This window comes from Pseudopodoces humilis, chromosome 4 (genome assembly GCF_049639895.1).
Source record: "Pseudopodoces humilis isolate 2021_Gansu_Grassland_sample_001 chromosome 4, ASM4963989v1, whole genome shotgun sequence".
Lineage (NCBI taxonomy): Eukaryota > Metazoa > Chordata > Aves > Passeriformes > Paridae > Pseudopodoces > Pseudopodoces humilis.
The window spans coordinates 3,190,474-3,204,841 of record NC_142203.1 but is presented as its reverse complement, the minus strand read 5'-3'; the positions used below and the strand labels follow the sequence as shown (position 1 = coordinate 3,204,841).

At 40.9% G+C, this 14,368-nt stretch overlaps 1 protein-coding gene across 1 annotated transcript in view; it reads right to left on the bottom strand.

The window, feature by feature from the left end:
* Positions 1–12,347, bottom strand: part of FBN2 (fibrillin 2) — a 119,720-nt gene extending 107,373 nt beyond the window's left edge. Inside the window, exons 1-5 of the mRNA XM_088054007.1 lie at positions 12,094–12,347; positions 11,213–11,295; positions 7,764–7,862; positions 7,189–7,284; positions 4,743–4,838 (exon numbers count right to left, since the gene is read on the bottom strand). Of these exons, the coding sequence (XP_087910133.1) occupies positions 4,743–4,838; positions 7,189–7,284; positions 7,764–7,862; positions 11,213–11,295; positions 12,094–12,347 (628 nt within the window). The remainder of the gene's footprint in view (positions 1–4,742; positions 4,839–7,188; positions 7,285–7,763; positions 7,863–11,212; positions 11,296–12,093) is intronic.
* Between the last annotated feature and the right edge of the window lie 2,021 nt (positions 12,348–14,368).

The window sequence follows — 14,368 nt, the reverse complement described above, 5'->3', positions numbered from 1 at the left end:
TGACCATTGCAGCATTTTGCTTGCAATCAGCTTTCAACTTAAGTGTTGAAAAAGCTGACAGAAATGCTTTCTAACAAAAAAATTGAAGAGATAAAAGTAGAGAAGTGAAAGTTGCAAATCTTAGGAAGATTCACATTCTATAGTTTTAAACTACTGCTGATTTATTTTTAGCTAATTTTATTAAACAGAACCTTATTTAGTTATGATTTAACACTTGTATTTCCCTCAGTGACCATGAACATCCCCTGTGAACCGGGCCATGTAGTTTTGAGCATGCTACAGTGAACTAATTACTTTTTTCTTCACCCAACAGAACTTGTACAAGTCCTTTATGAACCTGCAGAAAATAACCCAAGACTCCATGCTCCACTTCCCAGAGGCTAAAATTGGACTGAAGATGAATTAAACTGATGTTTAACACGTCAGTCTTTCATTTGCTGTGCACTGAAAGAAAAGATACAGGAAGACCATAAAAAAAACAACTCTATTCTGGCTCAGAATGATAGCAGCCATTAATAAAGGGGGAGGAAAAAAACCAAACTGACAGCAGAATTAAAAATCTACCTTCCCAAGACTCCCACAAAAACAGAAGAGCTTGCTGATCAAAACAACATTTTTGCTGTTAAGCACCTCATGGTATTGCTACCATCAACAGATAGGAAAAGCTGTAAAAAGTTAAGAGGTCTTAACTGTCAGAAGAAGAAGCTTCTTAAGGCATTACATGTTCTGTTGCTTCATTTATACCTGACTGCTGCCACTGAAGCACACACAAGAATCCTCAGCAACACTACAGACTAAATATGTATCATATTTATTCTTTATAATAAAATTGCATTTGGGAAGTACTGATTCCTATACAAATCTGTGACAGTTTGCTAAGCAAGCTCAACTTTAACCACATGTATTCTCCCCAAACATCTTTATAACCTCTGTGCCTATCAGCTGTTTCAGTACATGTCCACTTCAGTTCTGTATTATTCTTTGCTCTTTTGCCTCAGTTACTACACGCAACACTTCAACTGAGGATGCTTTTTACTTCGTCCTATTTGTTTCTCTGTGTTGTTGATAAGCTTTTCCATCCACTGCCCAGCTTGAAGAAAAACTTTTTATCTCATGTTATATTCATAGAATTTTAGTCTGCCAGAATGGTTTGGGATGAAAGGGACCCCAAAGCCCACCCAGTGCCACCCCAGCCCCGGCAGGACCAGCTCCCAGTGTCCCAGGAGCTCCCAGCCCCAATGTCCAGCCTGGCCTTGGGCACTGCCAGGGATCCAGGGGCAGCCCCAGCTGCTCTGGGCACCCTGTGCCAGGGCCTGCCCACCCTGCCAGGGAACAATTCCTGCCCAAGATCCCATCCAGCCTTGCCCTCTGGCAGTTTAAAGTCATCACCCCTGTCCTAACCCTACCTGCCCTTGTAAAAAATCAGTCTTCGGATCTGTTTTAGGCCCTCCTTTATCTATTGGAAATCTGCTCTTCAAATACTGTATTTCCTTATTTTTCCCCACTTCTTACCTGTCAGACATTGATAGCTTTATCTGAAATTTTCCTTTCTCTTCAAAAGGATGCTTTTCCCAAGTTACACATTTCTACTCATTCCAAACCCTTTTACTTCCCATTATGAGCCATTTAATACAGAGTGAACAAAAACTGTTCTTCCTCCCTCCATATGGGATGAAGGCAAACTTACATCAGTGTCTAGATGTGCCTTTCTCACTTCTTTTTCCCTTTATCCCATGATAAAGAAGGAGGAAAACATTGTTTTTCAACAGCCTCATATCTCTAAAGATTACCAACTTGCAAAAAATGCACAGATCCTGAGAAGTGATACAAGTATCACTCACCATGTTGAGAAACCAAAGGAATTGGTCATGCTAGAAAAAAAAATTGTCCTTATATGTACAATTGAGAATGAGGCCTCTTATTCTGTTGTTCTTTCTCTTTTCTACTCTTTTCATTGGGAAAACTCAACTGCAGAAATTTCAAACTTTTTTTTTTTCATTTAAAAGCACCACACAAAAAACTTGGATCTTGTGTACCTACAAATCAAAGACAAGCAGCTGACCAAAAACCAGATTTGACAGGAAATGTAAGAGGTCAGTGTACATATCAGAAGAAGCAGGAGCTCCCAAACAGGTTTTTCTCTTTTTAACCCAGCAGAAAGCCTCAAGTTAAATACTCTAATCATGCCAGTCATCAGTTACTGCTCAGCCTCCTGTCTCCAGCCCGGAAATTAGTCTGCTCAGAGCCCAGATAGCTGAAAAACCAGCCACATTTTATCATACAGCTTAGGCTGGGAGGCCAAGCTGAAGGAAACCTACATATGTTCTGTGTTAGAAAGAAAATACCTAATTTTAAAGAGCTTAATTTACAGAACCATAAAAAGCATTCATTTAAAACAATGATGTAAATAAAAATTACAAAACAATGTCTCTTGTAACTGTGATGTGATTTGCAAGGGAAGTTCACATATCCTTAAACTATAAAATTTTACTTAAAGAGTTATGAACTGCTGCTAAATTCACTTTAAAATTAAACAACAGAGACACTTCTTGCTGTAAAATATTACAGGCAACTATGGCAACCCACAGATGAAAAAATCACTGCATTCTGCTATTTATTGGAAAGCATAAATTATTACATTAAAAACATAAATTACAAATTACTGTTGAACTGAACAGGCACTTAAGGCATATTTTACAGTATTTTCATGTACTCCACCTCATGTAAAGCATAAACAAAATGAGCACTTAGATACTTTCAATAGTTGTTATCAAGACATTCTATAGGAGTCATCTTTCTTTAACTGAATAATAGTAAAATAAATTAGTAAATGAGTAACTTCTTTATTTGAATATAAGAAAGTCTCTGCAACACCGAGATTAGGTGTTGCCAAATTTTACCAAAATTTTACTTAGCCCTGTCAAAGCTGTAAGAGCATACTCTATTAGATTACATATATTAGATAGTTACCATATATGCAGTTATATAAGCTAGATATATGCTACTTTTTATTGACAGTGACAGAAGGAAATTTGGCTTAGTACCTCCAATTTCAAGCAATAAAATGCGAACTCTTAATTGAAATAACTCAATTTTCAAATACCCACATAAGGCAGATAAACTCTTGCAGAACAAGAGCACTCTACACAAAATTGAAAACCTGGGACTTTCAAGGACAGCGGGGAAATATGGATGCCAAAATAGTAATGTTTAAATTCCTGTACAGGGCTTGCATTCTGCAGCTAAAGATTTCACAATGAATGGTAAGAAACCTTAAACTCTTCCCTCATCACAAAAGTTGCAACACCCAGGTGTAGTAACATCTTTTAAGCTTTGTAGGTCAAACTATTTAAAGTATAATTAATAAAAACTCTAAGCCATCATCACAGCTGGAGTCTGTCATATGCATTAACATGACTCCACAGCCCTGAATTTAGTCAGAAAACAGAAGCAAGTCTTAACCAGGAATGATTTATTTTATCTGGGACAAAAAGCAAGCTTACTAAGTGGTCTGGCAATAAATAAAAGGCATGTCTGAATCCAATCAAGTAAGTTTAAAAAAAAAAAGAAATCATTTTGCACATTGCAATTCTATCATGCCACAGTTCAGCTAGAACTATAATCCACCTTAGACACACAGCCCAGAATGCAGAATTTGCATCAGAAGTAAGGCTCAAACTATAAATTGCCCTAACCTTGTCCAATCCCTTGATAATCCATTCCAAGCAGAGAGACTTGGTAGTCTCTTATTTTAGACAGGTACATATTCTGCACAGACATACCTCTGAATGGCTGTAAAACAGCTGTAATGTTAACAAAATTTTAAAATACTATTTCCTATTTCTCCACTAAACAAATTATTTGAGTCCTTGTGCTTGCTTCAGAAGAAGGAACTACAGGAAATGGGGTAAATAGAAAACTGTAAGTCAGGTTTTAAGAATGAAAACAACAACAATCTAGAGACAAACAAACTGAAGCCTTACATTCCTCTCATGCTTGTGATACCTAGTGGATATATAAAACAGCCTGGAATAGCTAATAGAAACTTCTGCTTTTTCAGTGTTTGGGTTTTTAGTTCCTTTACCTTCATGGAAATTACTTCCATTAATGGAAGTTAACAGATGCAAAAAAAAATAAATTAAAAACCATAAAAAAGGTGCAAGATATTTACTCCAATTTATACACAGATGTGAGCATTTCACAGCCAAATCTGAAAAGGGGAAATCCACAGGACTCCCTTCAGAAGCCATCTCTGAGATGCATTCTGATAGAAGAATGGGTTTAGGAACTAACCCCTGTACTATGGTAACTGGTTATTTTCTCACTCCTTCTCTGACTTCCTCCTAACTAACCAGAGTAAATTACTTCTCAAGTTCCTCTTATGAAAGAGGTGTTATATAGAAAAAAATCCTTCAATTTATCTAGACTTACACAATCCTAACACCACCAGCAATTTTGCTGGATTGTTACTTCATGTAGCAGAGAGCAAAAGACAGCCAATCTTTTAACCATTGTATGAACAAAATATGTAGCTTAAATAAGCTGAAATCCCTACCAATTAGGCTTTGTACGTGTCAATTTTTAATGTGTCTGCCAAACTAAAAAACCAAGGAAGACACTTTCTAAAATTACAAACAATAAGGGTTTTACTGGAAGTTTACTGCCTGAAAACACACAGCATGCCCACACAGAATTCTTTTGTATACAACCATTCACGGTTTCCTTCCTTAAATTTCTTTTACCTCTTTGGCACTGAGGGCCAGTGAAGCCGTAGACACAAGCACAGCGGTTGGGTCCAACACACCGTCCTCCATTCTGGCAGCCACTCTCACAGACAGCTTCAATTGACAAAACAAAGAGACAAAAAGTTTAAAAGTGCCACGGCAATGATACTTCCAAGATTAGCAGATGGCTCATTCTAAAAATACTCATTTTTCTCCCACTGCTCTAAGTCTTTCTAGGCCTGAAGATGGAACTGATCTCCTTCCTACCACCTCCACCAGCAATGGCTTTGCAAACCAAATTCCATTAGTACCTGCTGATGCTAACTGCAAACAGCTGCTCAGCACAGATTAATAGCAGATGTTCAACTTCAGTACATTTCTTAATCAGCTGTGCAGCTCTAGTCACTCATAACCACAAGAATTATGTAAGAACTTACTATATAGAACTTATTATCCCTCACTGAAGTTAGTTATCTGAAGTTATCTGTCGAGCCTCGACTATTTTGAGGGGGTTTCTGGGCACATTGTGTTGTTCACTCACAAGAGCAACAAACCTTTCAAGAAGAGAAAGGGGCCCAAGAGACAGATAACCATCTCTCAGAGCTGATGCTGCTGGAAGAAGGAGTGATGTTTAGAGGCAAGGGAGAAGAATTACCCAACTCAACTCATCTTTTTAACTACCTGAAAAATCTGTGTTTCTTAAAAGATCCTGACAAAAAAATAACATTTTTGTGGTGAGGGAGGAAGCTGGGTGGGGTGAAAGGGTTATAAACCCACAGTACTTTTAGATGAAAAAGATATTTCACTGCCATGGGACTTCAGAGCACCCACTCATACTCTTTACCAATGGTCTGAATTAAGAACAAAGCTTCCTGCCAGACCACTTAACTTTCTCAGTTCAAAAGGAAGACAGCCCTTCAGAGAGGCTGGAAAAAACACCATAAGAAGAGTGCCTTGACTGACTCATTTTAGCTATTTTCTGACTCATTGCTTCAGGTCACTGCTTCAAAATTGCCCAAAATTAGCACATACTCCAAATCAAAACATTTAAGCTTACAGACAGTCATGAAATTTTAAAAACTTAAAATTTTTTGTCTCGAAATCATTAGACTGACTTCCTAAATGTGTCTCCTCGGTTTGGATGTGGCATTTGAAACACACTTGAGTATCCAGGGCAAAAGAACCTCAGGAACCTAGAAAAAGCAGTATTTTCAAACTGAAAAAAGGTACACATGACTCCTGTATCATAGTGGAGAGCATAAAATATACTGTTGTGCAGAAATGTGATAAAATCTTACTTCTTACCAAGAACCACCAAACAGAATTTTCCTAAGAACAGGAACCTTTTCCTGAGAATGCACACATAAAATGAAGATATTTTGCTGCATGTGTTACATTACTAAATTAATGGACAACGACACTTCAGCAAGACAATTAACTTCATTATATACAACTAAATTTTTCTAAATAGAAATAAAAATGTATTTACATTTTTAAGACTGTCTAGAAGATACACACCCATAATCCTGTTTGAAATTTTAACTACCTGATATACTGAAACCAATCTCCAGAGTTTGTTCAGATTTGCTGGATTGCTTCAGGGTCACCACTTGAAAATTCAATCATCTTTTCATTTATTGACTGGAAATTTGCCTCACCTGAGAGCATTCAGGTGCTGACACAATATTTTAACAAAAGCAGGAAGGGAGCAGCAATGCTTAATACAAAATTTCACTGTGACTAGGGTCACGGTTTAGGATTACAACTACTTGCTAACATTTTAAAGAGTTTTATCCAGTTAAAGAACAAAACTGTTTTCCACCATTTATAAAAATGACCAGGGCAAAAAAAAATTATCTTCCACAATATTCACTCCATCTGGTTTTTGCATAGCTTCCCTCTGTTTGTCTCTAGTTCTTTCAGACTGCTCTATGCAATTAATTTCTCTCCTAAATAGTAGTCAGCTGGCCTCAGAATACACTTTGAGTATTTCTTCATCTCTGCAGCCTTGAGGGACTTTTATTGTTTGCTAAATTGCTACAGCTTGTAAACACTGTACTGTTACAGTTAAAGCTGGGCAAATAATTCACTTTCTAGCTTGTCTGCCCACCCAAAAAGGTATCCAATAGCTTGAACCATATTTAATCCTTTTTTCCTTAGACTAAGTAGAAAACAGAAAAACGTGATTCAACTCAGCAGTGAGGCTATTTTTCTGACATAGAGAAAACTTGGTTATGGAGAATGAAAAACTAGTGAACATCTGGTACGAAGAGTGGGATGCACAGTGACATTGCTCCCCAAGGTTCTTCCCCAAACTGATCAGTGAATCCAATCTGTAACTTGAATTTTAGAGAAAATGGAAGCACTTCGTGCACGAAATGACTGCCATCTGAACACCATACCCCAAAGCAAGCATTTCTTTGAGGTGTTTCACTGCACTTCAAGCAAACTGGCTGTGACTTACGCTGCTCACAGTGGGCACCAGAGAAGCCCTTCTGGCACTGGCATCGCTCGTCCAGGCACGTCCCACCATTCCTGCAGCTGACGCTGCACTGCTGTGCTGCAGAGAGACACCAAAAATCAGCCAAAAACACCACAAAGGAAAGACCTTTCACAGTCTTTAAAATGGGATCTGAATGATGAGCTTTGTACCATCTACTCTACATGTTCTAACTGTACACTCATGGAGAGATTTTCTTGAGTTCTCTACTATTATTATGCAGCAACTCAGAACTTTTAATTGCATTGGAGACGGCACAATCTTAATTTCTTACCAAAATGGACTCAATGAAAATGTAAGTATCACCCATTTGTAAACCTGCTTCTCTCTTTAAGCACATTTTATTTAAATTTATCAGACAGAATAAATGTGTGGTGTAACAAACTTGATCAAGAACTTGAGGTATTCTGCCTAAGCGTAATTTACACTTGAATATGCAGTATGAGAAGTTATTTTTAAGGAAGTTGGATTTTTGTCATTGAAACTTAAAGAGAATGACTTTCAAAGGAATCTCAAATGCAAACACAGTGAGTCCTTACCAGGTCTTGATCCACATGTGGGTGATATCTGCCCACTGGCACAAGTGCACATGTTGGGACGAGAACAAAATCCATCACCACAGCTATTTCTGCAAATTGCTGAGGAAGAACACAGAAAGAAAGTGTCAGGGATTAACAGCAACCTGAGTCTTAAACTTGAAGGAAAAAAAAAAAAATCAACACTCTAAAACTCACTTCATTGGGACAGCTATTACACAGGCAAAGGTAATTTTAACTTAAATAAAGCAAACTGATTTTTGGCATAATCAGTATCTCTTGACAAATTAGAAGACTATCAGAATCAAATCAGGCATATTCAAACACTGACCCCACCACTGAAACCAGGTAATCAACTCTTTCCCCAATTAGAAATGCTAGCCAATTATGCAAGCAGTGTAAAAATCATTATACGACTTTTAGACCACAAGACCTCTGAAAAAACATTAACAAGAATCCAAGATTTGAAGAAATATAAACAATACCAGTTTATGCTATGGGCTTCACTCTTATAATCACCATTTTAAAGGCATTTTAGGGTCTTTTTTTTTCTCTTTTCCTAAAATTATCTGCCCTTTACCCAAAGCAGTTTTTTGGGAAGTCAATGTCCAAATGCTGGACTTTGAGATTCTGTGGTGTTTCCCTAAATCTAGTTTTCTGTACATAGGTAGTTCCCACACTTCTATTCAAAACCCCCATATGTGTGTGTCACATGCCTGACCTTGTGCCATCCCCCTCAATGACCCAAATTCCTGCTTTCCCTTCTCATCCACCATCCAGCACAGCTCCAATGAAGAAAGTAGTGAGAGAACCACAAAAAAAGCGCTAAAATTCTACAGTATTCTAAAGCAGATCCAAATTAACACATCAAAATAATCTGCTCAAGTAGCAAATGAATCAAAAGAGAGCCTGAAGCAGTAAGAGCCACTACAGCACAATGCAGGAGGACTACAAAAAGACAAACATTGTGCAACAGACAACTTGTATAGCAAAAAAACCTCAAAAAATAAAAAAAAAAAAACAACAAAGCAACAAAAAACACCAGCAGCAAAAAAACCCCCAAGAATCACAATTTCTTTGTAAATAGGCCTGGAGTTTTGTGAGAACCAAATAACCTGGTAGCACATCTCTGCTGAAGGACTACAATGGAACAAGTATCTTGAGGAGATCACATGCCACACCACTCTGGGCATCAAAAAGATGAAAAATGCATTGTCTGCATTTATCATTAAATTCTGTTCAATTACGTCCCAAATGTGAAGGCATGAGAGGGCAAAGAGTTTGTGGGATTCTTCAATTCAGCTGGAAGTAGAGACACACCATGGACTGACTTAAAATACTTTTCCATGAGCGAAGTGAGAAACAGGACTTGGATTTAGAGCACTTGACAACCACAGGAAATGGGGTTGTTTTCTTATATTCCTGTTCAATCCAGCTTTATACAACATAGGTGAATCTCCTGATAAAACAAGGTTTACATTTAGTCCATTTTGTTAGTGCATTATCCATTAAGGATATCCATTATCCATTACCAAGTGAAAGCCCTAGACCTTAAGGTATATCCTAAACATGCCTTCATCAGAACAGTTTACTCTGTATAACAAAAGAGTAAAAGCAAGCAGAGCTTTGGTTTTTAGATAAAAGATCACTTATAATCATAAATGTGCCACAGACCAATAACAACCACCATCATTAGCTTGAAACACTGTCAGGTCAGAATGGTTTCTTTTTGACCTACCACTGGCTCACAGATTTCCCCTCATGAAATACTACCTTAAGATCACCAGTTACAATATGTATCAATTATAATAAAAAAAAAAAAAAGAAGAAGAACTTTGACAGCTTATCCATCATCCTGTACAGGTTTCTTCTAGATGAAGAACTCTAGCTAAAGGGAATGTCATCTCCACAGACATTAAGTGTAAGAAGAGAAATCTGTACACTTAACCCTTCACTAAAAGCAGCAACAGAAAGGTGTCACAGACAATATTGGTCTGCCAAAATCATTCACCCTCCATACATGTTAGAGAGCTGCAATAAGAGTGCAGGAAGTAGGCAGGAGCTAAAAGATGTCCTTCATACACATTAATTAAAAATAAATCAAAGATTATTCTGGATCTGGGCAGACCTGAGACCAAGGCCTTTAAGAGGCACTGACAGCAACAATTCCAAGGGTATCCTGGAAGGATTGCTGAAAGGCCCCAACCACATTTGAGCCAGACACACAGCTGAAACCTGAATATGAAAAGCCTATCAACAGTGTAATTGGCAACCTAAATCCTTCTTCAAAACTCTACATCAAAGTAAGCCAGTACTGAAAGAATTGATAAATGTGAACAGAACATTTTGAGGAACTCCTTTTAGTCCACAGGGACATGAGTAAAAGGACCTTCTTCTGACAGGCAACCAAAATCCCTTGCTGGGAAATTCTGCATCAGCTTTAGATGAAAGTAAGTAATACACAGCACAGTTATCCCCAATATTAGCCAGTCAAGTTTAATCATGTAAAACCAATAGATGTGAACAGGTGAGAGAGGCCTGGAATAATAACAAAATAAAGCCACCGAAGATCAAAAGTTTTGCTTATCATCCTTTCCTTCCCCAATTTTGTCCTGCATGCCCGAAGTTTATCAGATGGAGTATTACAAAGACTTCCACTACTTACATAAAGAGCAGTATTCTCTTGAACTTGAATTCTGAAGTTGAGCATACTTATTAACAAAACAGACAGTGACAGGCTAGAGTAAATGGCCACAGATTAAAAATTCAAGGTCTGAAGGAAGCACGTGTCTACTATCAGCTGTTTACCTAACAGAAAGTTAAACTTCATTTTCTATTTCATGGTAAACGTCCCCTAAGACATCATCCCTCCAGAGTACTGAGCACATCTCCTACACACACAACTTTATTACTTTTTTTTTCTCCCCATGCCATTTATGTCAAAAGTCACATCTGTCAGCACAGAACCTACCATGACCAGCCAGCGACCAGTCCACATGCCTGACATCAAAACACAACTAAAAATAATAGACAAGAGAGCAGGCATCCCAGATGTAAAGGAGCTTTCTATTCAACTGCAATTCCAAGAATTACATTTCAAGAATTCAAGATCTGATTTGCTTACATCATGACCTTTTGGCTTTTTTTTTTCTTGTTACAGCAGTTCAATATTTGGTTTAACAAAGTTGTTTTCCGTTTTCCTTTGTTGTCAAGAGTTTTCTTTCAAAATCAGGTGGAGACTCTTATGAATACACCAAGGTCATTGGGCAGCCCTTCAGTTACAAGGAACATGGACCTGTAAATCCATCTTGGCTTATTTTCCTTTTTTTTAAAAAATAAGGTGAAACACAGAACTGAACTGGCTTTTCTCATACTGAATGGAACAGTGACTTGTAGAAGAATATTTAATTTTAGTGTTACCCCTTGAGCAGTAGAAGCAGTCAGACACTTACGAACAATGCACTGATTTCCTCCAGGAAGTGTCTTCCATCCAGGGCAACAGTAGGAGCGAAATCTAGAACCACACACATTTGGCCTGCGACACAGACAAATCAATAAATGTGTATAAGGAAAAAAAGAACCACTCTAAAGAGAATTTAATGTTTTACACACACGGGAAGAATCCAGCTGCATAAAACAAACAAAAAGTGCACAGCAAAGTTGTCAACAAAAAAATCCTCCCCAAATAAACAGAATCTTCCTCCGAGGCGTTTTATTTTGGACTAGTTCAACTGGTTAGTATAAAGAGGAGAGGTAGATGAGGCAAGAGCAGGCTACATTCATTCTTGTTGCAATGAAAGAGGATATGGAAGGGATGAGTTTGATTCTGTTTTCATTCAAAGTCTGAGAAGCACTGCCACAAAACCAGGCTTCTTGCTGTCATCTGCCACAAGACAGAAGTGCTGCCTGCTTGTAAGAATACATAAACTAACTCAAAATACCAAGAAGTCCCCAAACCATCAGAATTAGAAAACCAAACCGACTTGGCATCACTTCTTTGTAGAAGTGATGCAGAAAACCCCCAAAAAAGTGAGCGTCAAAGTATCTCAGCATCGGAACAAGCTGGACCAAGGAGCCAAATGGGGTCAATTCATCAGCCGTAACGTAGGCCCCCGAACAACGCGCGCTTTTAATTAAATCGCACGAATTAGGAGACCAGATTCCACAGGCAAGGGCAAATTCCCAGCTCAGCGAGCCGAGGCCATACCAAGAGGCGGGAAGGGAAGCGGCACCGGGGACACGCACGGAGACCACCGGCCAGGGGCTGTGGCTGGGGAGAAGCGCCGGGGAGCGAACAGGCGGCGGGGAAGGGAGGTTTCAGCCTTGTCCCTACCCTCGGAGCGCTTCCTGCTGTCCTCGCCTGCGGACCCGACCGGCGGCGCTGCCGGCCCCGTCCTCCCGGTGCGCGGCGACGGCGGCCAAGGAGCCGCCCTCTCCTGAGGGAGCGCGGAGCGCCGGCCGAAGCTGCTGCTGCTGCTGCTGTCGCTGCTGTCTCCCGGCCGCTCCCTGGGCACACAGCGCCAGGCAGCCCAGCCACAGGGAGAAGAGGCAGCAGCGCTGCGCCCAGAGCCACCGCCGCCTGCCCATGCTGCGGCTCTCCCGGCGGGAAGCGGGCGGGCAGCCGCGGGCGGGAGCGCCGGTCCCGCACCGCCCTCAGCGGGCACGGCTCGGCTCCCGGGCGGGGAGAGGCTTCAGCCGCGGGAAATCCGCCGTCTCTCCTCCCCAACCTGCCCGGCCGGTGCCAGCGGGGCCCGGCCTCCACGTTGCTCGCACCCACCCCTCTGCGGAGAAGCGGGGGGAAAAAGAGGGGAGTAAAAGCGGAGTGGGTTGGGATTTTCTCCCCCGCTCCGCCGCAATAGGAAATCCAAGAGAACCGCGCTGAACTTCCCCTACCAAAAAAAAAAAAAAAAAAAGAACCAGATGATAATTAACCGCTTCTAAATAAACGTGGTGGGAAGAGCGAGAGGGGAGCGAAAAGCCCCTGCCCCGAGCCAGGGGCGGATTTACAGCGAAGAGAGGCGGAGGAGGGGCCGGTGCCTCCGGGCCGGTGAGGGGATGGTGAGGGGGAGAGGAAGGGAGGGAGGGGGCCGGGAAGAGGGGATGGCAGGAGAGGAAAGGAGGGAATGGTGGCCCGCGGCTGTTGGAGGGAAGGGGTGTCTCTGAGAGCGAGCGGTGACGGTAAAGCTGTCCCAAAGTATTCCTTCGGTTCGCCCGCGCCTCCCCAGCCTGCGGGAATTGAGCGGTGGGATGGACGCTCGCCAGCAAAAGTCCTCTCTGGGACAGCACACGGGGCTCCCAAAGGTTCTGGTCCCAAGGATGAGCCCTGAGGGGAAGGGGCCAGACCCGCACACCTGCCCCGAAAGCTCCTTCCCGGCTCCTATCAGCTCAGCCTCGAGGGGTGGTGAGTTTGCCATCGAGAGCAGGGATGTGTGGTGCTGCAATAGCTGGCACCTTCTCTCAAGAGTAGTTTTTGTAAGTTCACACGTGAAAATTTTACTTGTTCTCCGCTTGCTGTTTCTCCCTGCATAACTATTCCCCCCCCCCCCAAAAAAAAAAAACCAAAAACAAACAACCCTGCCTTAGGAAATATCCTGCTTGCTTTTTAAGGTCAAGACCATGCATTTACCTAATGTGCCGAATGGTTAGCCACCAGTGGGAAACAAACAAAAGCAGTGAAAACAAGAACGTGGTCCTGCTGACAGTCCGAGTGCTGGCAATAGCAACAGGAATACACGATCTGGTTTTGTCATCTGAGAAGATTTATCCCTTTGAACTGCAGCTCTAGGAGTGAACACCTCACCATACAGCCCATGGCACACGGTGGCAACCTGGAATCTTTTGGGTTTTTTGTCTTTTGAAACAAACATGTCACAGCGTCATTTGGCTAATTCTGCTAATTCTGGGGTGAGAAGCAGCAGCCACATTTTGTTATCTCGGAAATAAAACCCATGCAGCCAAGAGGTCACACAGCCACTCTCTTTTTCCACTTACTGCCCTGCTTTGATGGTCCAGTGGCTCTAACAGAAGCTCCATTTACAGACCTGTGTTCTGACAGATCAGAAGCTGATTTTGTTTAAATTGGTAAATTTAGCAGAAGTAATTTTGCGGCAGAGAATCAGTCTTTAAAGACCTTGAGAAGGGACAAGGAATCAAAAGGGAAGAACTGATTTTGAGATAAGCTCAGGGTTCTGGGTGTCAGGAAGCACAGCACTAAAAAAGCAATTCCCAGAAGTTAAACACGGCACATCTGGAAAAAAAGACAACACTAGAAAATCTTGAAGGAGAAAAAAACCCCAAACAATTAAACAAATGACCAACCTCTCCCCCCAGAAAGTTAGGCAACTACACAGCAAGGGTGGGCTAGAAATTAGAGAGTGGGAAAGTTACGATTTAAAGCCAAGAGAGACATAATTTGAAACTGGAAATACTGAGTAGAGTAACAAAAGCAAAGTCAGCAGCTACCAGTGATTTGTAAAGTGATTCATAAGACTCAAGAGACCTTCTTGCACTCAAATCTGAAGAGGACTATGGAGCCTCTTGCTAGATTTTTGAAAGGAACTAATACATAAAACTATAAAACATTCACTGGGAAGATTGGGCAAGATGTC